This window comes from Melospiza melodia, chromosome 11, assembly GCF_035770615.1.
Source record: "Melospiza melodia melodia isolate bMelMel2 chromosome 11, bMelMel2.pri, whole genome shotgun sequence".
Taxonomy (NCBI): Eukaryota; Metazoa; Chordata; class Aves; order Passeriformes; family Passerellidae; genus Melospiza; species Melospiza melodia.
Genome location: NC_086204.1, coordinates 4,701,461 through 4,726,275, shown reverse-complemented (window position 1 = coordinate 4,726,275; position 24,815 = coordinate 4,701,461). Strand labels below are relative to the sequence as shown.

At 43.4% G+C, this 24,815-nt stretch overlaps 1 protein-coding gene across 8 annotated transcripts in view; it reads left to right on the top strand.

Annotated features, from left to right (window-relative positions):
• Nucleotides 1-24,815, top strand: part of RASAL2 (RAS protein activator like 2) — a 126,773-nt gene that overhangs the window by 66,085 nt on the left and 35,873 nt on the right. For all 8 annotated transcript variants that reach the window (XM_063165405.1, XM_063165399.1, XM_063165403.1 and 5 more), the window contains 2 exons: nucleotides 13,489-13,595; nucleotides 23,886-23,995. In XM_063165405.1, the coding sequence (XP_063021475.1) occupies nucleotides 13,489-13,595; nucleotides 23,886-23,995 (217 nt within the window). The remainder of the gene's footprint in view (nucleotides 1-13,488; nucleotides 13,596-23,885; nucleotides 23,996-24,815) is intronic.

Sequence of the window (24,815 nt, the reverse complement as noted above, 5' to 3'; positions counted from 1 at the left end):
TTGTTTTGATTAGTTTTGAGTAGGCTTCAGTTAGATTTCCACGCTCAGTCTCACTGAAACTGTTACAGACAGGTCCATTCTCTAGAATAGATGTTGTAATTGTCTCCACATCTGTTTGGTTCCAGGGGTAATGGCTACAGAAAAATGCTAACTATACAAAAGAAAGCACAATTCTAATGCCAGCTTTCACAGCATTCATGCCCTTAAAGCCTGGCCCAGTATGTCCCAAGGTCACTCCAAAATGTCAGCTGTATTTTCTCCATACTGAGTGTCCAAGAGGAAGCTCTAAGATATTGCATCAGTCAGAAATTAAGGTCATGTCCACAAGATGGAGGACTTGGTATGTCCTTGTAAAAATTCCTTCAACTCTGCAGTCTCTTCCCTTGCTGTGCTTCCTTCCTTCACCACCAAATCTGGTCTCTAATTTGGGAACAGATTAAAAATCCCCTCCATATGTTGCCTTTCTTGCACCAATCCCCAGTGTTTGGCAGGGCCTTGGGCTTCGGCAGTTGCTGTATTTTGGTGCTTAGGCAGAGATTAGCATAGTCTTCCTATAAACACAGGTGGAACTGAGTGGTGAGAGGGAGGGAGCCCATGATTCATGGGCAAGGGTAGGGAATCATGCTGCTGGTCACAGTCACTCATTCTCTGGAATGCTCCTGCTTTTCTGCTGCCTGGGAAGTGCCAGCCAGGTGCTTTGGGGCCACTGCACACTGAGAGCTTTTTGGTGGTGGTTTTCTGTCTCCTTAAGTGGTGTTAAAAATGCAGGTAACTTCTTTTTTAGTCTGTGCCAGTCATGGAGAGTTCAGCTCCCACCTGATGGTGTTGGCAAAGCTGTGGTTTCTTGATGCATAAAGGGAGCAAGCAGTGACCTGAGGGTGGAGTAAAGCTCCCTGCTGGCACGGCACCCTCAGCCCTGCTCTGCAGGAATCGCTGGTATTTGGGTTGTGCTGAAAGCAACAAGTTGGACTCGTTGTGGGAGTGCTATGAGAGGCTGTTACCTGGAGCCAAACCTTGGAGGAAGAGGGTAAATAATGCTTTAGTTGATTGGGCAGTTCCTGTGTGATCTGGCCAGAAGCTTAAGTGTCAGGGTCAGTAGATCATCACATTGGTCATGGTGAGTGGAAGCCATCTGTGTGGGTGTCAGGCATTCTGATGGAACCAGAATGGTGCAGACTGAATGATAAGATACTTATTTCTCTCTCATATTTAGTTCTCTGCCATGTGAACTGTTTTTCTCAAAACTCTAGTTCTGTTATCCTATGAAGTCATAGAAGGACTCCAAACCAGCCACCACCCAAACCCCAGCCCTCACTAACTTGTTCTTTCATTTGTTTGCTTGTTGGAGATGTCATCCAAGTGAGTCTAAATAAGAAAAATCTATCCTGGGTGTTTCCCAGCTCTGGTTGAGCCTCTATGCCCAAGGAAAAACAGAAGGTCAGGAAATAATAGTAGAGACCAACATGCATGGTGGAAGCATGCCAACAAAACTGCCTTAATCAATTATTTTCACAAAATACAGCACTTGTGAACACATGAATTGTGCAAACTATGTGGCCTGCAAGGTGAGGAAGAAAAGCTCCTGGGAAAAATGTTATTTTGTGAATGCCAGCATCAGAAATGAAGCACCCTTTACATTCTGCTATTTAAATATATATAGCTGGGTGTATTCATACTTTAATGCAAGATTTCTGTTGACATGAGGCATATGGTTCACAGTCTGGAAAGGCACTCCAGAGTGGATGGCTCTGTAAATAACATCTTGGCCCTAATTTGGAATTAAATTAGCTTAATATTTTTGGAGTGGTCATTAATAGGTACTTAGAAACTTGCAGTCCTGCTAGAAGTGTAACTTAGCTGAATCCCTTGGCTATTCTGAGGATACCAGGGAAGTTGGCTTGAGTACAAAAATGTAATTAAGTTGGTGTGGAAGTGGGAAAAAATACCTTATGGTTGTTCATCAGTGAAGTTCTGGAAATCCAGCAGTTGTGCCCAGCTGAATTACCTGTATTGTTATATACTACAGAAGTTCAAGGTTTGTTGTTTATCTCACCTTCCTTTTGAGCCTTTCTGTCCCTATTTATCTTTCCAGGCTGTCAGCAGGCACAGCTTTCACTGCCCCTGGATTCCTCTGTGTTCCTGAAATTGTTATTTAGGAAATTATTTTTTCCTGCCCCCCATCCTGAGTAAGCACTGGTAAAAGTCTCTGATCTCAGCTGGGCTGGGAAGGCTGGTGGTGCTCACTCTGGAAGGGAGGAGGACAATTACCCAGCTAAGTGACAATATTACACCAGTGTGCAGAGGTTGTCATCTGCAGCTGGCTAAGAGCTGTTGAGAGTAAGTGTAGAGATCAGTGACTGTGCTAAAATCACTTCATTAAGCAATCTGAAAGGATAAAACACTGGGCTATAATGTGTATGTGTGGGCTGGCACTTCATCAGCAGGGTTTCACTTTCCACCATAAGTGAACTGGCTTGAAGAGAGACTTGAGTGTCCATCCATTTAATTTTATTTTTTTTTTTCTGATTAAAAAGGGCTTTCTGTGTGCTTTGCCATGCTCCAGTGGGGCTGTCCACATCTTCTCATGTCTGACATAAATCTGTTATTGATTTACACTGCAACAGAGTTATTCTGCTGGTAGCTTGTTCACAGGATCCTGTCACAGCACTACACACTGCTTTTGCTCAGGTAGCTTAAGCCAAAAAAGTTACCCATGTTCCAAAATAACTGTGAATACTCCCATCATGATTTCCTAATACAGACTGAGTTACTCAGCCTTGTCCACTGGGATCCTGTTGAACTAGATCACAGCTTGGTGAGGAGGCTGTTAGATTGTAATGCTGCTCCTCAAAGCAAAATTACTTTCATTAGAGATAGGCACTTAAAATGATTTAATGAAGGAAATGGAGCCTTGTGCATATAGAATTGACATTTTGAGGTGTCTGGGAAACTTATTTTCAAGCCTGCTGCTTGTTCCATGCTGTGGGATTGAGAATAGGACTGGAAAGTTAGTACTGCTTTGCATTTTTCTGGGGCAAAGTGCTCAGATAACTCCTGTTATTTCCTGATGGGCAGGAATGAAGGTGAGTAGTTTTGCCTGACACATGACATTGTTCCAGAGGTTGGAGAAACAAACACTCATTGTTTCTATTCCCTCCTAAATTATCTGTAAGACATTTTATTAAGAATGACTTGGGTGTACAATATCTAACATATATTGCTGTAAGGACATCATCTCCTGCCTAAAGCAATATCCATCAGTCAGTCTGTCAGCACCTGTCCCTAGTGCATGTAAGACCCATTTTTCCTCCCCTTGAAAATGCCTCATGCAGAGAACATTAATACATTATGATTTATAATCCTACACTGACTATGTGCTTACAAAGCATCTGCATCACAAGGCATCTTTGCTCTATTATTTGCATATATTATGAATTCTCACTTACTAAAAATTCCCGTAGAAAACTCTGAGACTTATGCTTCTGGGTAGTTTCACTGATCAAGACAGCTGATTTGCTAATTTTTAAATTCACAGGATGGCAAAGCTGCTTAGCTTCACAGGTTCCAGACTCATAACTTCAGGAGAGTGACATTTGTGACAACTGCAGAGTTCAGTCAGGGGCTGTAATGCAGGAATTACCAGGGAGGCATGTAGACAAGTTTTAAATGATTGGTTTTTGTAAGATGCTCCAAAGCAAAAGGGCTTGCTTTAATTTCCAGACTTGAGAACTCATCTGCTTTTAGAACTCAGGAGTGAGGGAGATAAACCCAAACACTTTGAACAGCTTTTCTCATGTTCTCACCTGCTATTCTGTGCAGCTACTGGTGCTAATTTTGGAAAGCAGTCTCTCAAGATGGATATTAACTGCTTCTTGTCCCTGCTTTTTGATTGGGGTTTTTTTTTGTTTGTTTGTTTGTTTGTTTGTTTTTAATACTGCTTTGCTGACCCTTCCTGTCTCTCTATATTTTAATATTTTCCATACTTCTGCTCTGGTCAATAGAGCCATTTGCATCTGGATTTGCATTGGTTCAACAAACTCCCAGTGTAGGTAGGTCCCACAGCATGAAAATAAGTTAGTCATATTTTGAATAGTCGTCTCATGCTGATTTGCATTTTATCTTACAATCTGTCTGTCCTGGAAAATTTGGACAAGACTTTTTTTATGGTTTTTGGAAAGCTTTAGAGCACAAGACCTCCTTTAAGACAGATTTAAGAAGGTATTCACAATAAAAGTTCTGCTGTGAGCAGCACCTCCTGCAGCTGTGGAGCTGTCTCTGGCTTTCTTGCACAGCAAAGGTTTTTAAATCAAAATCAATGCTGAAGATATGTTTGAAGGAATTGTTTGAAACTAAGTGTTCAAAGGATGTAAGCAGAGAGGACACTTCTGATCCCAGTGTTTGATATTGGTCTGTCAAAGCACACAAACCTCAGCCAGAGCCCAGTGTTGGGAGATGAGGCTGATAAATTCAGTCTTGGAACTAAGGAGCAATTTGCTAAGCAGAGTGGAGTTAACCATTGGAACAGCTTACAGGGGATCAGACAGGCTCTTTGTGGCTTTGTGAGGGTGCTGACAACTCGGGATCCTTTTTTCTGGAACCAGGTCTTTGTTCAGAGATGATTCAGGGAATGGATGAAGTCACTGGGGGATGTTCTAAAGGTGTTTCAAGTCAGGTTAGATGGATCTGGTGTCTCTCCTACATCTTTTCTATCACTTCAAATTCCCAGCACTTCTGTGGGGACTGTGTTCATGACTTACTCTCTTACAAGGACTTTTTAATTCTTGCTTTTGTTCTGATGTCAGTCTCCACGTCCTGACAGTCCCTTGCAGGCAGGTGACTGTTGTATTGCACTGCATGTTAATGTGACCTGTTAAACCTCACAAAATGAAGATAAATAATAGGGATGCATTTATGCAGGGTTTCCCCAGGAATGTTAACTCCCAGGAAAATATGCTTATCAAAAATTTCACTGTCCTTTCAGTTCCTAGTTGCATCCTCCTGCCTGAAGTCTTTGCCAGTTCTAGTTCTATTTTTAACAAAGCTTTTTTTAATCTTCCCATGTTTTAAAATACTCCAATAAGCCGGTTTCTTATTTGATATGCAATATACTTCCCCTGCTATCATGAACATTTTAAAATATTGGAAGGGATTAATAAAGCTAAATTATTACACAAGATGAGGCAGCCAGGAAGGAAAACAGGATCTGTATGTGATTTGTACTCCTAGAAAGGGTACAAAATTGGTAAGTGTTCATAGGAAATCAATACTCATAACTCTGTTTTCTCTAGAACCTTTTATTTATAGAGAAGATAGTTAATATTGCAAGTTTTTAATGGAAAGACACCCAGGTGATTGCGAGTACAGGATTTGATTAGGGAACTATAAGAAAGGAGTTGAAATTTTAATTTCGTATTGACCAACCAGATAGACCAAAATAACTATCTAATCCTTTCTGGAAACGTTATTTAATTCCATTCTTGATGCAAGTAGATTTACATCATCAGTTTGCACAGTCTTAAAGAAAAGGTTCTACTTGTGGAAGTTGGACAAAATGTGATCCTCCCACACACAGAGGGAAATCTGTTGGAACAGTTCATTAAAAAAATAAATCAGCTCTTTTTGCACAGGTGGGAAATCTGTCTATCACAGGATTTTATGTGATGTAGGAAATGTTTCTGGGTTTCCATCCCAGCCATGGGATACAGCTGCACTTGTTCAGTGGGAACAGGAGGACAGCTCTGCTCAGTCTGGCATGCTGCGGGGGTACCTGGCTCCTGACTGCCTGTCCCATGTTCCCTCATTAACTGGGAATTCTGTAGAGCATCTGCCCTGCTTGGCAGGTGTTTCATGAAAATATCTGTCCTGCACAAACAATACTTGCTACAGTTTGTCTTAATAATTGGAATTTTCCTCCCTGCTGGGACTTGATAGCTCTTTTTTTTTTCCCAATTCATTTGTTAGTTGGTATCTAATTTTTTGCTTTGCTGATCTAATGGCTTTTTGGTGTAGCTTGGGTTTTAGTCAATGGTCAGCAAATACCCCTGTTTGTAATAGGGACTGGCAAGTGTATGAATTATTTAAAATAAAGACAGGTTCAGAAACTGGTGAGCAAAAGGCAGCTGTCTCTTTAAAGAGTGCAGTTGATCAGAGCATCAGCCCCATCCCCTGAGGACAAAGGCAATTTTGATTTGTGGGGCCCAGGAGTCCCTCACTTACCAGGATTCGTCACTGCTCGTGCATGTGTAAACCTGCAAAACGCTCTTTTGTGTGGAATAAATCTTACACTGTAAATCCTGCACATTAAATGTGACCCCTCATAAAGTCACAGCAACGAGGCTTCACTGCAGAGCCAGCTCGCTGTCCAGGCAGGGCAGAGTTATTTCCCATTTACCTTCTTTTTGTTGGATTTTTTTTTTTTTGTTTTTATTTTTTAGATAAATAACCACCCTTCAGTGCTGATTCCTTGGTTTTAATTTTTTTTTTTTTTTTTTTAGATAAATAACACCCATCAGTGCTGATGGCTTGGTTTTTATTTTTTTTTTAGATAAATTAGCACCCATCAGTGCTGCTGGCTTCTTTGAGCCCCCAGGATTGCTGCTGTGTCCTTACCTGTCTCTGGCAGTGGGGGCTGAGTCCAGCAGGGCTGTGGCTGTGCTCGGGGCTGAGGAAGAGGAGGGATTCCCCCTGTCGTGGTGCTGAGGAAGAGGAGCAGTTCCCTGTCGGTGCTGCTGTTGGCAGCCAGCAGCAGATTCCATTATTGCCGATCAATGCGCCGCCATGCAGGAGGAGGGGAGAGGGAGGGGTGGGAGCTTCCTATTCACACATTGATCAACCTGCCATTGCATGAACAAATTCATTGCAAGGAAGGCTGGGATGCTGGGATAATAGCTGGAGCAGGAAGGGGCTTGTAAACAGGGGAATGCAGGCTCGTTACAAGTGGGGAGGGGATTTAAATTGCCTCTGAGCTTGCTGGGTTGTTTTTTTTTTTTTTTTCCTAGCATAAAGCACAATACCTGAGCCTTCAAACAAAGCCAACACTGTGAGGAGTGGTAGGGCTACATTGCACTTAGCTGATGAGCTATTGTGCTGACTTATTTGAGCTTCTTCAGCACTGATGTGTTTCTACTTTTTACTTAAGTTGATTCTGTCATAACCTGCTGCCTCTTCTGGATTTGGAGACCTCAGTGTCCCCTGCTTGCCTTTTTTGCCTTCTCTCTGTTCCTGCTTGGACTGAAACCTGCCACAAAGGGACAGGTACAAATCCCAGTTGCTGCTCCCACCCATGCCTGCCGTGGCAGAGGTGGGGTTGGGAGAGCAGGGCAGATCAGGCTCCCATGTTTGCCAGTGTAGGCTGTAACTGGAGTACTGGAACCCCAAGACCATCAGCTCCTCCCCATCCTTCCTACCCTGCTTCAATCACTTGCTGTGTTCTGTATGGAAAAGTTTTCTGGCTGGAGAATAAGTCTGCTTTCTCCTGGGCATGTGGCTGAATGGCTGGATAGCAGCACTGAAGATGAGAAAAGCCTTCTCTCGTTCCTTGGTACGGTAGGGTACAAACTGCATTTTTGGGGTTTTAACACTTGACTGGGAAACTTTACCACTTTGGTGCTTAATTTCTTTGGTGTTTCTGTTACCTGACCTTATTTCTTTTTAGGAGCTTTTAAGTGGTGTCAAGTTTTAATTAAACTTGGTTGCAGCATGTTTGAAATAGTTACAAACACACAAGGGTTACCTTGTAAATGGGCATGTGCCCTGCAGCCAATGAACTGAACTGGATAAACAATATTATTTACTGCTCTGGTTTTCTTCTCTGTGCCTTTTGACAAGCTGATCGCTGGGCTCAGTCCACTTCCTCTCATTTCTGTCAGCTTGCCTGACTTCTGAACTGTGTGATGGCAGCAAGATAAATCAGGGGAGACTGCTCAAAGTTTTTCTTCTTAAGAGAAATGTGCAGATGCATTTAGAATAAAAATTCCCAAGTGGTGTCTTAACTGTGGGACCAGGTTTAGGGTTCACTGGCACCTCTTGGATATCTGCAGTGCATTGTGTCTTTTCCTGTGTCCATAACAATAATTCCTTCTGCTCAGGGACAAAATCCTGCCACAGAGCAAGAAGTGCTGAGGCTGGGAGCATCTTTCTGGGCCATGGAGAGGAGCAGGCAGGAGCTGCTGAGCTTTGCTGTGTTCAAGAGCCAGCGGGGCTGTCCCAAAGGATTGCTTTGGGATAGCAATAGAATGCCTCTATTCACAGCCCTTTTACAGACAGTGAAAAGATTGGTTTGGAAAGCTGTGGCTCAAGGCTGTTCTTTAATAACGAGGACAATAAATATTGATATCATACTAATGTGTGTTTAAGTCATAAGCCTCTAAACAAATTAGGCTGCAGGAACAAGTTACCACGCCTCAGCTGATCCGTGTTAATTGTCTGTGTGCAATCTCTGCAGCAAACACAAGGTGCTTTGAATTAGCAGGGGCAGTCCAAGATCATTAGGAACTAACGAGGACATCAGCATCTCCAGGTCATGGGCAGCAGCTCCTTGTCTCTGCTTTTGTGTTGGCGCTGTTGTGCTGGCAATTTGTTTGGCTGTGTGTGGAGTCAACCATTAAGGGAGGTTTCAGAGGCTGCTCCATGGGGAGGTCAGAAAGGAGCAACTATCCCAAATTTTGTACAGCCAGGCAGAGGATGTGTTGAGCAGTTTAGGGATGTGCATCTGCTTCATTTCTGACTTGGTTTGCAGAGCTGGAGGATTTGTTCTTCTGCTTCAAAGTGAATGCATCAGTGTAAGCACAGCTAATGTTGCACTCAATGCCATTACAGTTTCCTCCAAACTTTCAGGGAAAATAAATTGTGGAAGATTTTACTTGAAACCCCCAAATTATTCCTTCCTGTGATATCTGTGCCTTTTCTTCCAGTCTCCTCTAGTGTTCCCCTGCTTCACATGTTAGGTCTTGTCTTTCAGACTGTAAAGTTACTTAGGAATCAATGACTTAAGAATCTTTTAAGTGACTTTTTGTGTCATTTAGGTTGCTTTCTATGCACCTTCCATACTGGGCACTGATTCAATTATACCTTTTTTTATATGCCAGCACAATGCAGGTGTCTAACACCAACAGAATTGCCTGTCTGTAAATTAAAAATCTTTTATAGTTACCTGGGTCATCTTCCAAGACTTATCTGATCGACTCAATCCCTAGTAAAGCACAGTAAGTTCTTTTCAAACGCCTGCTAATGGACTGGGAGAGTTTTTGATCATAGTTTGTATCTAGCAGTTGTTTGATGCTGGAGTTCTACAGCCAGTGAGCTTTGCAGGGTTCCCTTTGTATTTCCTTTTCCAGGCCTGGCAGCTTTTGTGCACTTCAGTGTCCTGAAACTTGGTTGCATTCACTCTGATGTATCTTCTTGTGATTATTTTCCCTGTCTGGTTGCCTTGATAAATGTGGAAAAGCTATCTCTGCAAATTTCCATTTTTTCCTTTAAGTTATACCTTGCAGGATTTGCATAATGTATTTTAGTCAGAATACAAACTTGGACTTCAGGACTTAAAACAGATTAGGGGGTTTGAGTGTTCTTTTACCTTAGGTGTTTTGTACAGGCATTTAATGAAATTTTTATGATAATCTGTGGATTGGGCCCAAGTCTGAATTCTCCCCAAGTGAGCAAAATGAGAGAGAATACTTATTGCAAGATAAAACATTAACATTTTTATTTACTTTTATATGAAGCTTCCTATTTCACTAGGTAATCCCCATCAGAAAAATGCTGTTGAAACACTTCTTCCTCTTCTTGTTCTTCCTTCTATATCTGCAAATAATTCCTAGCTGGTGTGGCTGAACCAGAAAACTGGGTTTGTTTAGTGTCTGCTTCTCCCACCTGGAGAAAAAGCTCTTCACAGTGAAAACACAAATTTCCACCACAGCAAATGTTCCAAGTGGCCACAGGGCCCAGCAACAGGAAATTTAGGGGAGCCCCCAGAGCCCTGTGGTGACCAGAGGGCACTGAGGCTACCCCACTGTGGCAGAGAGGTTCCCTTCAGAGGAGGGCACCCTCACCACTGCTCCATGTAGTAAGTGGCACCTGGCTTACACAAACCTTCCTCCTGGCCTACAGAACAAGCTTTGGTGTTGCTGTGGGTGGAGAGTGGCTCAACAGGATGGGAGAAGAGACCTACCTGCATTATATCCTTGGGCAGTTCCCTCCTCAGAGGCATCTGCCACTGCACAGTAATTGGCTCAGCTAATTAGGAAATGACTGTTGCTATGTAATGTGTAAATAGTTATTTGGAGAAATACTTATTTCCCTAAGTATTACTGGTATCACCAAGATATCAGGTGATAAAAGGGACCCATTGGGATGTTTACAACTCATTTGTTTGATGGTATGGTGGAAAGTGTCCCTGCCTGGATGATCTTTAAGGCCCGTTCAATCCCAAACCATTGTAAGATTCTACAAATTTTTTGTTAAAGATTGAAATGGGGAGGAGCTGTCAGGTGGGTTTTCTTCCCTTTTGCCTTTTTTTTTTCCTTTTCTTCCCAGAAACAGATGGGCTGATAATGCTTTCAGGTTGTTTTGATGGATAAACAATGTGATCTGTCTGTAGGCTTGCTCGCTGAGAGTGAGCAATGCAGAAAGCACTTGTAATTTAATACTAAGCTGATGAGAGGTGCATTGATTTTTGCAGCAGGTGAAGATTATGCAAGAGTAGCCTCAAGCATTACTAGTGGAGCAGGGGAGGGAACCGTCTTAATTTTTTGCCTGGTGGTGACAGTATAGATTTCTTTCTCAAGACTCAGCAAAAATGCTGTTCTACAGGCGTCATAGCAAGTTGCTTCAGCTTTTGATTTACAGTTAATATATCCCGACAATTTTGCTGTATCTGGGTCTTCCTTTTCCTAGGGACTAAGTGTGTCTATTTGCTCTTGTTTTTTAGAAGGAGAAGAGAGGGAAAGGTAGTTTTTATTTTTAGTTCACTGCAGGCACCTAGTGAATATTTCATTTTCCCTTCCCCATTTGGTACACTTCTGTGATGGTGTGAGAAAAGAAGAAACTCATTTTACTGATGAAATGCCAACATTTTATTTGCCGAAAAGTTGGGGAGGAGAGGGAAGGTCGGGGAGCCAGGCACATTCCTTGTGGCAGCTTTTCAACTCCATTCAGTTTAAAGTTAAGCTGTTCCCCAAAGTGCCCCTCCTGCAGAACGTGTTGTGGAAAATAGTGAGGAATTAGTGCTGGTGTTTCCATTTATGACTCAGCAAAGTTAACAGAGTGTTTTAAATTACCGGGGCAGCTTTGATGTGATTTCCTGCTCGTGAGGAGCGGAGGAAGCCAAACCTCTTACGTTACTGCTTCCTAGTCAGAGTGAGATCAAAGGTGCTCACTCTAGCCCCGTTCCATTGGAATAATACATCAATCCCGTTTGCCTTTGTTACATGGACATGGGAATGGCAGAGACAATTCTTTAAATCCTGGGCAGAGCAGTACTTACAGGTGCTGCAGAAAATAAAGTTTCCCTTCATCTAGGCCAGGGAGGCAGCTGGTGATAGGAAAGTGCACAGTCAGGTAAAACTGGCAGCACTGCAAAGGCTCCTGCTCCTGAGCTGCTGGGACTGACGGACTCGGAAACCTTGGGCTGGACTGGCCCTGCTCCAAGTGCTTTGTTCTCCAAGGGTGCCCTGGTGGGGACTGGGACTCACCCCGCAGCTCTGGAGCAGGTGGTGCTGTAGCAGAGCCGGTGCTGCTCCGGAGGAGGAGGAGGAGGAGGGCTCTCCCCACAGGGCATCTCTCTCTCCTTGCTGCTCCCGCTGGCTCTGGCGGGCCGGGATGGGCTCGGTGGGTGCGGGCAGGGCTGGGGCAGCGCCCCACAGCCGGCTGTGCCTCGGTGCCACACCACGCCTGTGTGTGCTGGGCTCTGCCCGGTCCCCAGGCTGCTCCCCCGCTTAGCACTCCTTTCCCCAACAGCGAGGGGCTCCATGTCAGCAGTTTGCTTTTGTTAAAAGATAAATATCTGCCGAGTGAGACACTAATACTGCAGGGTCCGGATTCCTTCGCCTCTCCTCCTCTGTGCTCCATTTTGTCAGTCTCCAAGCATCCATGGGAGAGACGTATCATAACTCTGCTGAAATCAAAATCCGGCGTGCAAAGGCATCACAAGTAATGCTATCCCTGAAGAAAGCTTCTCTCCTTTTTTTTCCCCGGCTCTTTGCAGGAGAACGCCGCTCTCGTGGCACCAGCTGGCTGTCTCTCCCCATAAACCTTGCTTTTCGCTGCCGTGGATCAGGATGCTCAGGGAAAATTTCGGCAGCGGAGGGAAGGCGGCAGTTGGGCGGCTGTTAATAGCCTGAAAGTAACTAATGAGGATGTGCAGCCGGAGCGATTGATTGAGGAGCTGCAGTCGGTGCCGGGCGCTGCTGCTGCCGCTCCGCTCGCTGCTCCCCGCCAGGGAGGGAGGCAGCCAGGGCGCTCCGAGCACCGCCATCCCTCCGGGGCCGCCAATGGAACTTGAGGCGGCGTCTGGCTCTTGAAAGGACAACGGCAGGAGTCAGAATGTCCCTGCCCGGAGTCACGGCTTGCTCCTGCTCTTTAAGGTTCAGAAGATAACAATGGACTTTCTGCTAGGAAGTGGTTTTTTCCCTCCCCGTGTCGGGGGGTGTTTTGTGAAGCTGGATTCTTTAAAGTCTGGCAATTGAGCTGGAGATGGGCAGCACTTGTGATAAAGGTATCTCTATGCATACATATGCATATCTAGCTCCATATAAAAATGCATAGATGTGTGTTTGTGGAGAGGTTTTTAATGCTGTGTGTACTTTGTTATGCTGTTATTTCAGTATTTGTACAGTCAAAGACTAGTGCAGCTTTTATGAATATTCGTGCTCATCAGATCGGTCTGCATGGATTTAGGATGCCAAAGTCATGTCTTAGTAAGGTCATACAGCCAGAACAAGGAGAAATTGACCTATTTTTTTTTTTATCTGCAGAGATATATATGTCATATTACCAGGCACTTATAAGTCTTCTGCTGGTTGCATGCTTTGAGCAAGTAGTGGGATCATACAGGACCGAACTTTGACCTTTGCTGAATTGCATTCAGCTGGGACTAAAACTGAGCTTCCCTGGGTCTTGGTTAGAGTTTTCTCTTAATTACTGCGCTGCTTACATTAAAAAAAATAATTCTAAAACAAAATAGATTTAAGTTCTCTGAATACTGTCTCTCAAACAGTAACAGAATATTAAGTATGGCCAGGTATTGATCTTTACCAGCACTTTTTATTTTAATCTTCCACAGTCAAATCGGATTCAGAACCTTGAATCTGCCAGTGAAAATGCCATTGTAGGTTAACAAGGGAATAAGATACAGGTAAATAGAGGTGGGTTCATTCAGCAGCTTAGTAATGCACTCAAAACTTTCCTGAGGCTCCTGTCCTAGAGAGCACAAAGCCTGACTATTCCACACCCCCGGGCACCCTTTCACCACCTTGTTCTTCTCTCCCTCAGAGGTCCCAGCAGAGAGATCTCCTCGCAGACGGAGCATCTCGGGGACCAGCACCTCTGAGAAAACCAACTCCATGGATGTCCCGAACACTTCTCCTTTCAGAGTACCAGTAAGTGTGCCTGCCCTGCACTGGGGCATTGTCTCATTGCATGGGAGGAGGACATTCAAATATCAGTGTACAGCCAGGCTGGGGGAGCCTGGGGGCAGAGGGATATTTGGTTAATATTGCCAGTAGACCAAGAGGTTTTGCTATCATATATTATCAGTAAGATTCCTTATGTATCCCTAACTTGCTCCTTTTCATTGCCTTGATGTGAATTTGCAGATAGAGAAGCATCAGTGTTAATGTAGGCAGCGACCTATATAAATACTTTTGAAGTCGCCTCCAGGGATTGCATTCCATATTCAATCCTGACAAGGAAACAAGTTCCTTTAGGTTGGTTATTTTTCCCTCTTGCCAGTGAAGTGCATAGAAAATTGAAATGATTTTATAGTTTATTCAGAAGCTGATGAAATTTCTGCAGGTGCTTTAATTCCTTTTTAGCTCTTTGGGGTTTGTCCTGAGTTTGGTTGGCTGTGAGTCTGCATGAGAGTGGTTCAGCTACAGCCTGGGTTTTGCTTGGGCAGTCTTTGGTCAGTGTGTCCAGGAGCAAAAAGGCATTTCTATTATTAGACTGAAGACCAATGCTTCAGGTTAAAATGAGGTGCCCAGTAATTTTCAACAATATTTGTTCATGTTTTAAAATATCTAACTTGAATATTGTGAATGTTTTCATGCTCTCCTTTACTTTTGGCAAGCAATCTTTGTACTTCAGAATAAATCCTGCATCATGTCATTTTAAAAATAAAATTAAAAAACAGCCGAAAGATTTAATGAGACTTATTTAAATTATTCAAGTATTAAGGTTGGCCAGAGTGTATAGAATACATGGTGTTTGAAGCAACCTGTGAATTCATGATATATTGGAATGCAGAAAGGGACCAAGGAAGCAGTGAATGCAGTGGGTATCCTTACTTGGGCTCTTTTCAGAGTCACAGAATAGTACAGATTGGAAGGGACTAGACAATCTCTAGAGGTGCTTTCCCACCTGAGCAATTCTGTGTTCTGTGGAGAATCCTCTGTCACTTCAGAGAGCTGTTTTCTGGATGGTACTTGGAGAAAAAGGGGCCTTGATCTAGTTGTATGTGAAGTTGACACAAGAATATTCTGTTATGTCAAGTTCTGAGATTTTGATACCGAGTCTATGATTCAGAGAGTTCCAGGAAGATTTCTGAACTCTGAGAGCCTTCAAAAGTCTTATCCATGTCTTCATTTATAAGAAATTCTGTTTTCTTTGCCTTCATCTATAAGTAATAGCTCAAGCCTTTAGATGTATATGTGCTTTGTAGTAGCCTTTGTCTAACAACTGTCAGAAGTGTTTGATGACTATCTGTATTGTTTATTTTATATGCCTCCTTTTTTTCCTCATTTTTGTACCATTCCTTTTAATGATGATCCTATCTCTTAAGTAATGTTTTAATGGCTCTCTAATTCTTCTCTAATAGTTCTCTGATATTTCTTAGTTCCTGTTCCCTTTCAAAACAAGAACTCTGCAGAATGTTTCTCATTTTCCCTGGTGGTGTGTTGTGCTTTTAGGACTCTGGCAAATAGGCTCAGGAAGCAGTACCTGGCTGCTTTCCTTGGGCACAAACCAGCAGAGAGCTAGAAGCTATTTGTGCCACGTGGAGCTGGATTCTGCTGCTTTGTCTGCCTGACCACCTGTACACCCAGGAGCATAATGCACCCTCCTGTCCTCCTGGTGGGGACAAGGCTTCTGGCTTTGGAGGTTTTGTTCTGAGTAACCCATTTATACCCTGTTACTCCTAAATGGGGGCTGAGATCACCCTGCTTTAAAGCATGGCACCTTGTGAGCTGTTTAAAAGAACAAGCTGCAATTAGAAGTCAGCTTTCTTAACAATACAGATGAGCTCAAGCCAAAACTGCTGAAATCAAACCCACTGTTAACTTGGTAGATTGGCACACACCTAATAGGTGGCTGAGAAGATGGGGAGGAATCATGTTCCTGCCTTTGACTGATAATAAGAATTTCCCAGCTCTCAGAAGGTGGAAAGGTGACTTGGGCACCTCGTGAAAGTCTCAGTCTTGGATCAGTGATCTGAGAAGAGCTGCAAGTGAAGGATGCAAAAGATGGCTTCAAATTTGTGTCTGTGAAGTTGTCCCTAGTTGACAGGGATTTATTCTGCATATAAAGGAGATTAACAGTAAAAGAACTTGCTTTTTTGTTTTTCCAGGCTTTGTCACCTAGAGTGCAGGCTGGAGGGCTCCAGGCAGCTGCAGCATAGTGCTGTCTCAGTGATTCTTCCCCTGGCCCTGACTCTGTGCCATACCTTGTCTACTCACTGCTTGGATTTCTAACAGAAAGCAGCTTAAGGCAGGGGACAGCTTAACCTTCTTCCATCCTGATGGAAAATTATGCTGAGACTTTCATAATAAGTTGCTTTTACAGCTTTTTAAGTTTGTCTCTCAGAGCAGCTATTTAAAAGCTGTCTTCTCAATAGGACAGTGGCTTCCAGCATGTTCTGTGCAGGTTTTTTCCTTTCAAGCACAGGCAGTGGTACTCACTCAGAACAAGGCATCTGTTTTTTTAATGCTGCTAATTGGCATTGCTTTAGCATCTGGAATTTTGATTCATCACAGCATAATTGCCTTTAAGCAAACATTTCCTTGACAATGCATTTTTTAAGTCATCTCTTCAGTGGTGGTGGTCAATGAGGGATTTATTTTTAAGGGCTGATGTGTAAAGGTTGGGAAATTTGCCTTTTTACCTCCTGCATGGGCACTGCAGGAAAAGATGTATATTTAAATGTACTAGTGTGTGAAAAGCAGAATTTCAGGATGAACCACTACATGGACCAGCGTGTCCTATGTGTTGTGAGGGTGGTGAGGCCCTGGCACAGGCTGCCCAGTAAAACCTGTGGGTGCTCCATTCCTGGCAGTGTTCAAGGCCAGGCTGGATGGGGCTCTGAGCAACCTGGGCTAGTGGAAAACCCCCCATGGCAGGGCGTTGGAATGAGATGGTCTTTAAGGTCCCTCCCAAGCCAAACCATTCTCTGATTCCATGATGTGTTCTGGTTATCTCCCACCAAGGGGAGTAAAGGGTATTCTGCAAATGCTGACACTGCACAACACAGACAGAGAGAAGAGCTCTTGGTGCTTGTCCTTTCTTTTTCTTCCCCACTGCCTCAAATTTTCTTATCTGCACTTGAAACATTAGTCTCCATCTAAGTTCAGCTGTGGACATTTCCAGGCGTGTCACGAGAGAAGGGAAGGGCACAAAAGGTGGCAAAACAGAGATGAAGAAATGTCTCTACTCACATACAGACAGATGTGTGCTGTTATAAGTACATATATAGGAGAAGTAATATTTTTAATACTGGATCTTATTTGACTGAACAAACAGGGAGGCAGAGGGAGCTGGCTCCCAGTGGGATCTGTGACGCATGGGTGGGCGAGAGAGCAGCTTTCCCTTCCCACACACACCATGTCCTGGCAGTGCCTCCTTCTCCCTGCATCCCCTTCCCTGCTGGGCCACTGTGCAGCCCCAGCAGCACTGCTGCAGCCTGGCACATTCCCTTACTGCTCTGCAGTTGGAATTGGGTAAATGTGGGGCTGTCCACATCCTCATCCTCCTGCAGGAGGGAGAGGAATCTCTAAACTCACCCTTCAGACTCGCGCTGCGCTCTCCAGTTTTGGCTCAGAGTTGTTATTACAAATAATATGATTCATCCCTGTCTGCTGGCTAATGGGGAGAGAAAGATGAGAAAGAGGCAAAGGAACAAGTGTGAATGAGACAGGAAAGCCAGAGCACAATCCTTGAGGTAAATACAATGATTTTTATAGGAACCCTGATGTAGGATACTTGCAGATTGCCTTCCTTGGTTTGTTTCTGGCTGAGGGCATAATTGGATCTATAGAAGTGCTGTCTGCCTCTTTGCTCTTTAAGAGTACTGCTAAATGGAACAGAAGACAATGCAGCCAGCCCCAGTGAAGGTCAAAGCTTGATGAGATCTCGTGGCTGCCCAGCCTCATCTTTTATGCAGTCAGCAAGATTGTTGCTTCTCCAGAGCACTGCTCTGCTCCTGCTGTGCTGCCAGGGTAGGACAAGGCTGAGCTGTGCTGCCTGTGTGACCCTGTGGCATACAAATACACATTTTTAATTCTGCATCAGCACCAATGCAGAGATGGAGTTGTTGATTTGCATCAGTGTGAGGCACCACAGCATCCCCCATGAAAAACACTGTGCTCAAATCTGTCCCCTCAATTGAAATTTACATTTTTCCTTCCACTTTCTACTCTTTACTTCCTGTGACAGGTTTGAATCTTCTCCAGTTTTTATCAATTGTCTGTGCTGTGATGCCTTAGATATGTTGGCTATTCCATGAATTCTGTGTCAGAAAGCATAAATAGGTGACTGACTATCTCCAGGGTGCTCACCACACTTTCATCCCTGTATTTATTCTGGAGTAGTGCTGCTTATAAGCTCTGTAACCTTCACAGTGTCTTGCTGCCACAGCAGATTTGTTCATTATATCAAACTTCAGTGTTGCATCAATGATGGGGATTTCCAGGCTCTGACACTTGAGGTCTGGTGGACCTCAACAGCATGAGCATTATTCTCTGGTTTGGTGTAAACCTGACCTTATCCAATTCCTTTTATTCCTTAGTTACTGTAGGGGAGCTATGAATGTACATAGCTCTAAACACTGCTCACATTCCAGTTGTCCTTGGCTTAGTAGTATTTAAATATGCACCAACTCATTTTATTCTTCACCTCCAAATCATGACTTAGTCAAGTTATGCAAAGTTTGATTAATGCATCCTCTGCAAATGAATCCTTCTGGCCCTTTTATCACTTTTCTTGCTCTTGTGTTTTTAATTCCCTTCAATTGATTCTCCAAGTTCTGGTACTGAAGTTCACAGGAATGTGTGTTACCAGTTCCTAATTGCTCCTAACCCTTTGTGTTATTTCTCTGTCCTCCCTGGCCCTCGCTTCACCTCCTAATTTAATATAGCTCAGTGTAATTAATGTGCTGTTTAACTTTGCTTGCAGATGATTAACAAGGATGTTAAGCAGAAGCAGTCAGGCCACTATCCCCACCACATCCCATTGGACCCTTCCTTCTGCCTTGATACCTTATCACTTGTTGTAATTACTCTTGTTAGATATTCCTGCAGCCATTCCTCAGGTTCATGTTACGAGCTTTAGCAAAGCTCATTTTTAATAACTTTTTTTGTAATTAGCATGTGTGCTGTGTTATCAAAAGGTGTTCTGAAGTGTTGGGCTGCATGCCAGGGAAAGAGCCAGGGTCAGGAAATCATTGCCTGCCCTTCCTGACAGGCTCAGGTGACCTGTTTCTTATCATGTTACTTTTTTATCACTGTTGTTTAGTTGTTCTCCAGACAGACTTTTTACCTTTATTCCTTAATTCCTGGATAGGGGCTTTTTAGGGTGCTCCTTCCATCTGCGGTCCCTGCTGTGGGCAGCCAGGTGCTGCTCCCAGTTGTGTCCATGCTAAACACTTTGCTGAACTGGGATCTGAAAAGCTGCTGTGGCCCTCTTGGCTATCAGGTAGCTCTTGCTTCCTCATGCATTTTTCAGTGTAATTCCCAGGGACTTGGAAATTGGATTCCTGCAGGACTTTTGGCTGCACATCATGCAGAGTGCATGCAATCCTAGGTTGCATTTTATTAACAGGTGTATTATCCATGCACCCTTGTTACAGTATCCTCTGCATTTCCTTGGGTTTCTTATTACTGTTCCTAAACTTGTTCCTCCTATTCTGCATCCCTCCTGTGGCTGCAGACCATCTTTCATTGGGAAGTTGAAATTGTTATCTGGCCAAATCTGCAGTGCTGTCCCATCAGGGGAAAAATATCTTTCCTGATCCTTGCTGTTGATCAGCTTGTGTCCTGAAGCATGATTATTGCTCACTCTTGTTATTTTTAAACCTGACTAATGCAGCTACATATGTTATTCTTCCTTATATAAACACATAATCCTTTTTTAATCTTGCTGAAAAAAAAAATTTGTCTGTATAATATCTTGTGGTGGTGAATTGGATGGGTTCATTTATAGATAGCATTAGGAAAAGTCTCCTGACAATCTGAAACGTGCTGCCTCTCATGTTAAATTGCCCTTTGGTTTTCTTATGTAACAGGGTGCATGAGGAGCTTAGATAATTTCCATTCTATTTGTTTTATACATCTATAATCCTGTCTTGCCTTTGTTCCTAAAATAAATAGTTGGTCTTTAAAATATATCATTTGTAAATCCCCCTCTTGTTGCCTTTAATCAGTTTATACTTCTGGAGTTCTGTTTTGTTCCAGCTTTCTTGCTGAGATGAGAAAATCAGAAGAGTGATGCATTAGAGTGAAAGCTACAGCAGATTTACATAACACCACTCTGCTTTTATTGGGCTTCATCCTCTGTTTGGACATTCAAACATGCTTTTTATTGTTCTGTGCCTGTGCACAAACCTCCTCTTCAGTGACATAGTGCCAGGGTTTTGGATGGTGGAACGTGGCTGTTGTAAGTCCTGTCTTGTTCTGGATATCACCTCCAAAGTGTATCCAGGCTTGTTTTCAGCTGCTTTTCTACTGTGTGAGTGGTTCTGAGGCTTTCCAAAGGGAGTCACTGCTGATATTTTAATGCTGAGTGTTACTGGGCTCATAAGCAAACTTCACTTCCTTGATAGTTAAATTTGCCTTCTGCTGTTGTTCTGCAAGGAATAGCAAACTTCAGCATTTTGCTGCTCATTCCTGGAATATCCTTCTAGTTTTATCTTTCCATTTTACCACCTTGCCATCTTCCCCTGCTTCTTTGCCTTCCCATAGCTGTACAGCATTACTGGCACAGGACAGTGTTTTCACTTGGCTATGACATTGTTTTTTTCCTTGATAGCTGCTTGTGAACAGCTTAAGGAATAAAATGCTTCATGTCCTCACCAGGCACGTTCGTGGGGAGGCAGTTCTGCTGTCATCCACTGCCACTTGAGGGTTCTCTTTGTACCCATCCAGCCCTTCCCCTCAGAGAAGATGAGTCTCATGGCTCTGTAAATGAAATTACCCACCTGGTGTTATTAATAATGCATTGGTGCTCTTCATCAAGAATTACAGATGTTCAAGAAGCATTGCAAGGCTCAGATGCAGTGTGTTTGTCCCCAGAAAGAACTAATGGAGGGAACAGCACTGTGTGTAAGATGGGATTTTTTTGTTGCCCATTTCACCCCACTTTTAGTGCTTTGAAACTTGCACTGATACCATTAACTTTTATAGACGGCTGATCTGTGTTCTGGTTATACACAATTTCATTTGTTCATGGCTGAATTCACCTTTCCCTTTAGAACAGCCAGGACAATCATTATTTATTATGCATGGGCTGCTCTCCCTGGAGTGGAGAATCATCATGTCCATAGGGAGCAGCAGTCCAGGAGTTGAGTAGCTCATACTTGGGCTGCCTTTGAATTTGTCAGACAGTTCTGTGCTGCCCTGCTCAGGTTAAGGACAAAGAGCCAGTTGGCATCTTTGGACAAAGTCATCTTTTCCTAAAGCCTAAACTGCCCTCAACAGCCACCACCCCTGGGTTGGAAATACTTGGGGGTGAGAGTTTCTGTGCTTTCCCTGTGCAGTTTGAGGGGAAGTTTCCAGGAGCCTGCTGAATTATCCCTTCTCCTGTGGAGATTGTTTCTTGGCAGAGGGGGAGAGTCGAGTGGCTTCACTTCCAAATGAGATGAACAGAATTCTCAGTGGGATTGAATTATTTTTAGAGATTGTTATCATTGGGTTTTCTTAGGCCATTGTTTGATGCTTTTGGATGAGGGGACAAACCAGGTCTGACCTGTTCCTGACTGTGTGTGTGTGGTTGTGCACCATCGCTCTCTCCCCATCTCTCTTTCCATCCTTGTTCCCCTAAACCTGTGACTCTGAGGGCAGCTTGTACCATCTCATTAAATGTGAACCTCAAATCTGTCTCTTGTCAAATTTCATCCTGGCTAGTTATCCTACCAGATATTTTGTACTTTTTTGATTAAGAACATAGTCTCATCAATTTGGACAGTTTGGGTAATAATTTACATCTTTTTGTCTGAGGGTGTTTGTTTAAGCAGTAAAATTCTCACTGTTTTTAAAGAAGCTCCATGATGATTCTTAAAGCTCAGACACTCCATTTCATTTAGGTATAAGAGCCAAACAAGAGTCAGTTTTGTGTTGAAATAAGTATTTAGGAGAAATGGCTAGACATAAGAAAAGCAGTAGAGGTGTTTTTGTCTTTTTAATGGTGCAGGCTGCTTTGTAAACATTGGCAGGGATTTCTTGTCTATAGGAGTAAAAGGAAATAAAACTTTCAGTTAGGTGGTGTTGTTGCAGATAGAAGTTTATTTTTCATCACTACATTTTTTTTTCTATCTGCACTTGGTATTTAAAAGCATTTCCTTTGGCAAATGGAAGTCAAAAAACTCTGCTCAGTTCTGGCACGTGTGAATTTTTCATGCTGCTCCCAGTTTGTCCATCTGTAAGCACTGGCCCTGCATGAACTGCCAGCACAGAACAAATACTGAAAATGTTTTCAACTCTTGAGGATGACCAATAAGCACACCCTTTGTTTGAATAAATTGTTGTCTTTAAATAATTTCTTACCCTGTTTGTTTTTTGATTTTGTTTTATTTTGGTTTTTTGTATAGTCAACTCTGGCTAGCCTTATTCAACCCTAGATAGAACATTTGTTTCATTGGGGTATAGATTATGTTCAATTAAATCAAGAGCATGTTCCATGTTAAAGCAGTACCAATTTAAAACTGTACATGCACACAAAAATGAATGCTCACCATCTTTCTCTGAGTGTAATTTGGAATTATTCAATACAAATACTTCTGGACCCCTGCTGAATTGGGTCAGCTTTGCCTTATTTGCCCTTAAGGTGAAAAAGCCTTGTTATTTCATGTTTGCAGCTGGAGTAGACTGGGAGGAACTGGACTGAAGCCAGGGTCCAGCAGATCTGAATCCCTGTGGTTGGGTTTGTTACCTTTTATGCTGAGAGGTCAGAATATACAAAAGTGGGCTGTACATCCTCTACTTGAATTCCAGCAACTGCCCCAAGAGAAGCCCAGGAGCATCTATTGATTACAGGGATTTTTCAAAGGCACTTCTTCAATACCAGGACCAAGAGAAGTGCAGCATCATGGGCAGAGTGAGCAGCACACACAGCTGAAAACACTCTGCCCTTTTGACAGGACCTTTTCCCCCAGCACATTGGATACATTTGTGGGGTTTGGTTTTATTGTTTGGAGGGGTTTTTGGGTGTTTTTTTTTTTTTTGTTTGTTTGTTGTTTTTTTTTTTTTTTCTGGTTGAGGTTTTTTGTTGGTTTGTTTTTTGGTTTTGTTTTTGGGTTTTTTTTTGGTTTTTTTTGTATTTTGATATCAAGCCTTTTCTTTTCCACTTTATCAGGAGAATGTAGCAGCTTTCACCCCTGAGGAGCCTCTGGCTCAGAAACTAAAACTGAAGGGCAGTCTTAAATGTAGCACTGCCTTCAGATGCAGAAAGCAGATTCCCCTTCCTTTGTTCCCTCTGTCTCCAGAGGTTTTCAGTACTTGGCTAGACCAACTCAGAATTAGGCTGACCTAGTGTTGGCAGCACATTCCCATTGAGCAGGAAATGATCCCCGAGGCTCTCTCCAACTAGCATGCCTTTGGGCTGTGATTGTTGGGGGAAAAATTGTAATTTGAAGCGAGATTCTTTGAAGATTTACTTTATTTTTAGATCCTAAGCAGATTTTTGAATTGAGCTTTGCTTCTTACTAATACTATAACTGATATCTGAAGCCAGTGGTGTGGGAAATGCTTTGAAATTTTCTGTTCTGGCTAGCCAGATTATTGAAATTATGAATTATCTAAAGATTTAATGTGCTATATCTCAATTTAAAAGGCAAACCTGGCTGCAACTGTGGGCTCAATAGAAGCTCATAATATAAGAACCTCTGTACTTTGAAGCTCACCAAGAATTAAAAACATGGCACAGAGAGGGGAAGTAGGAACAAATACTGATATTGAAGATTTCTCCTTTTTAAATGATGATTGTGGGGTTAGGATCTCTTGTATAATAGCTGGAATCCACTGAAGTGCCCCAGTAATGTGAGCAGTGCTAATTATTGCAATTGAGGCTCTCCCCTCCTGGAACTGTCACTGCCAACCCAGCCCTGCCTTTCTTCCTGCTCCCAGCAATCCCAGTCCAGCCTGTCCTGTGGCTGGCATCAAACCTCTGTGTTTGGGCTCAGTGACAGAGCACTGGGTGGTTCATGGCTGGCATCAGTTTCCCTGTTTCACTTCTGCACCTTCTCACTGCAGGGCTTCTTCAGCAAGCGCCTGAAAGGGTCCATCAAGAGGACAAAGAGCCAGTCCAAGCTGGACAGGAACATCAGCTTCCGTCTGCCCTCCCCCAACACCTCTGAGGACAGGTAAGGGGCAGAGCTGGCACCCAGCAGTGGGTGCACCCAGGGGAGGAGGGAAGGAAGGGGATTTATTGTCCAGCTGGCATGAGGGGGGGTTGTGGGGCTGCCTCTGTACTTTTAAGCTTAGTGTGCAGTGTACTGCTGATACTGCTGCTCCTCACAGCTGTCAAAAAGCTCAGGTTAAGCAGATGGACTCCACTACCTTGTCCTGCATCTGTTTCAAATAAGCTGCAGGCTTCCAATCTTATGATACAAAACCATGGGATTGATCAGCTGGAGAGAAATTTGCCTTGCAGCATGCAGGGCTTGCCTGCAGGCCCGTGAGAGGAGGAGTTCTGTTGGTGTGAGCAGGGCGGGTCCACCAGTGCTGGCACAGCCCAGAGATGTGCAGTGCAATTCAGCCCCTGAGGACCCTTGCAGTGTTGGTGTTTTGGTTATTGCAGTGTTACCACAAGGAACAGATGATCAGTTTTTCAGAAAACTGGAAAACTCAGTAATTTCTGACCATCTTAGTGCTCCATTTGGTTTATCTTTGCTTTTGCCTGGAGAACCAGGCTGGGATTGGATTGTACATGAGGCAAGCAAAGGCTCTTACACACAGTATTTCCTAACTGTTTGCAAAGCCCCTTGACTGTTTTTATTAAACATATTCTGTGTTACATTCCACAGTAGCCCAGCAGGAGAAGTAGATAGAGTGAAAAATCAGTTGGCCTGTACTCGAGGCCACGGCAGGTTTCTGTGATCTGACATTGTTCAGTGCATTTTCCCTTCCCCTTTAGCTGGGCTGCATTCATTAGTTGTATCTGTCATGCTGTGCTGCTTCAAT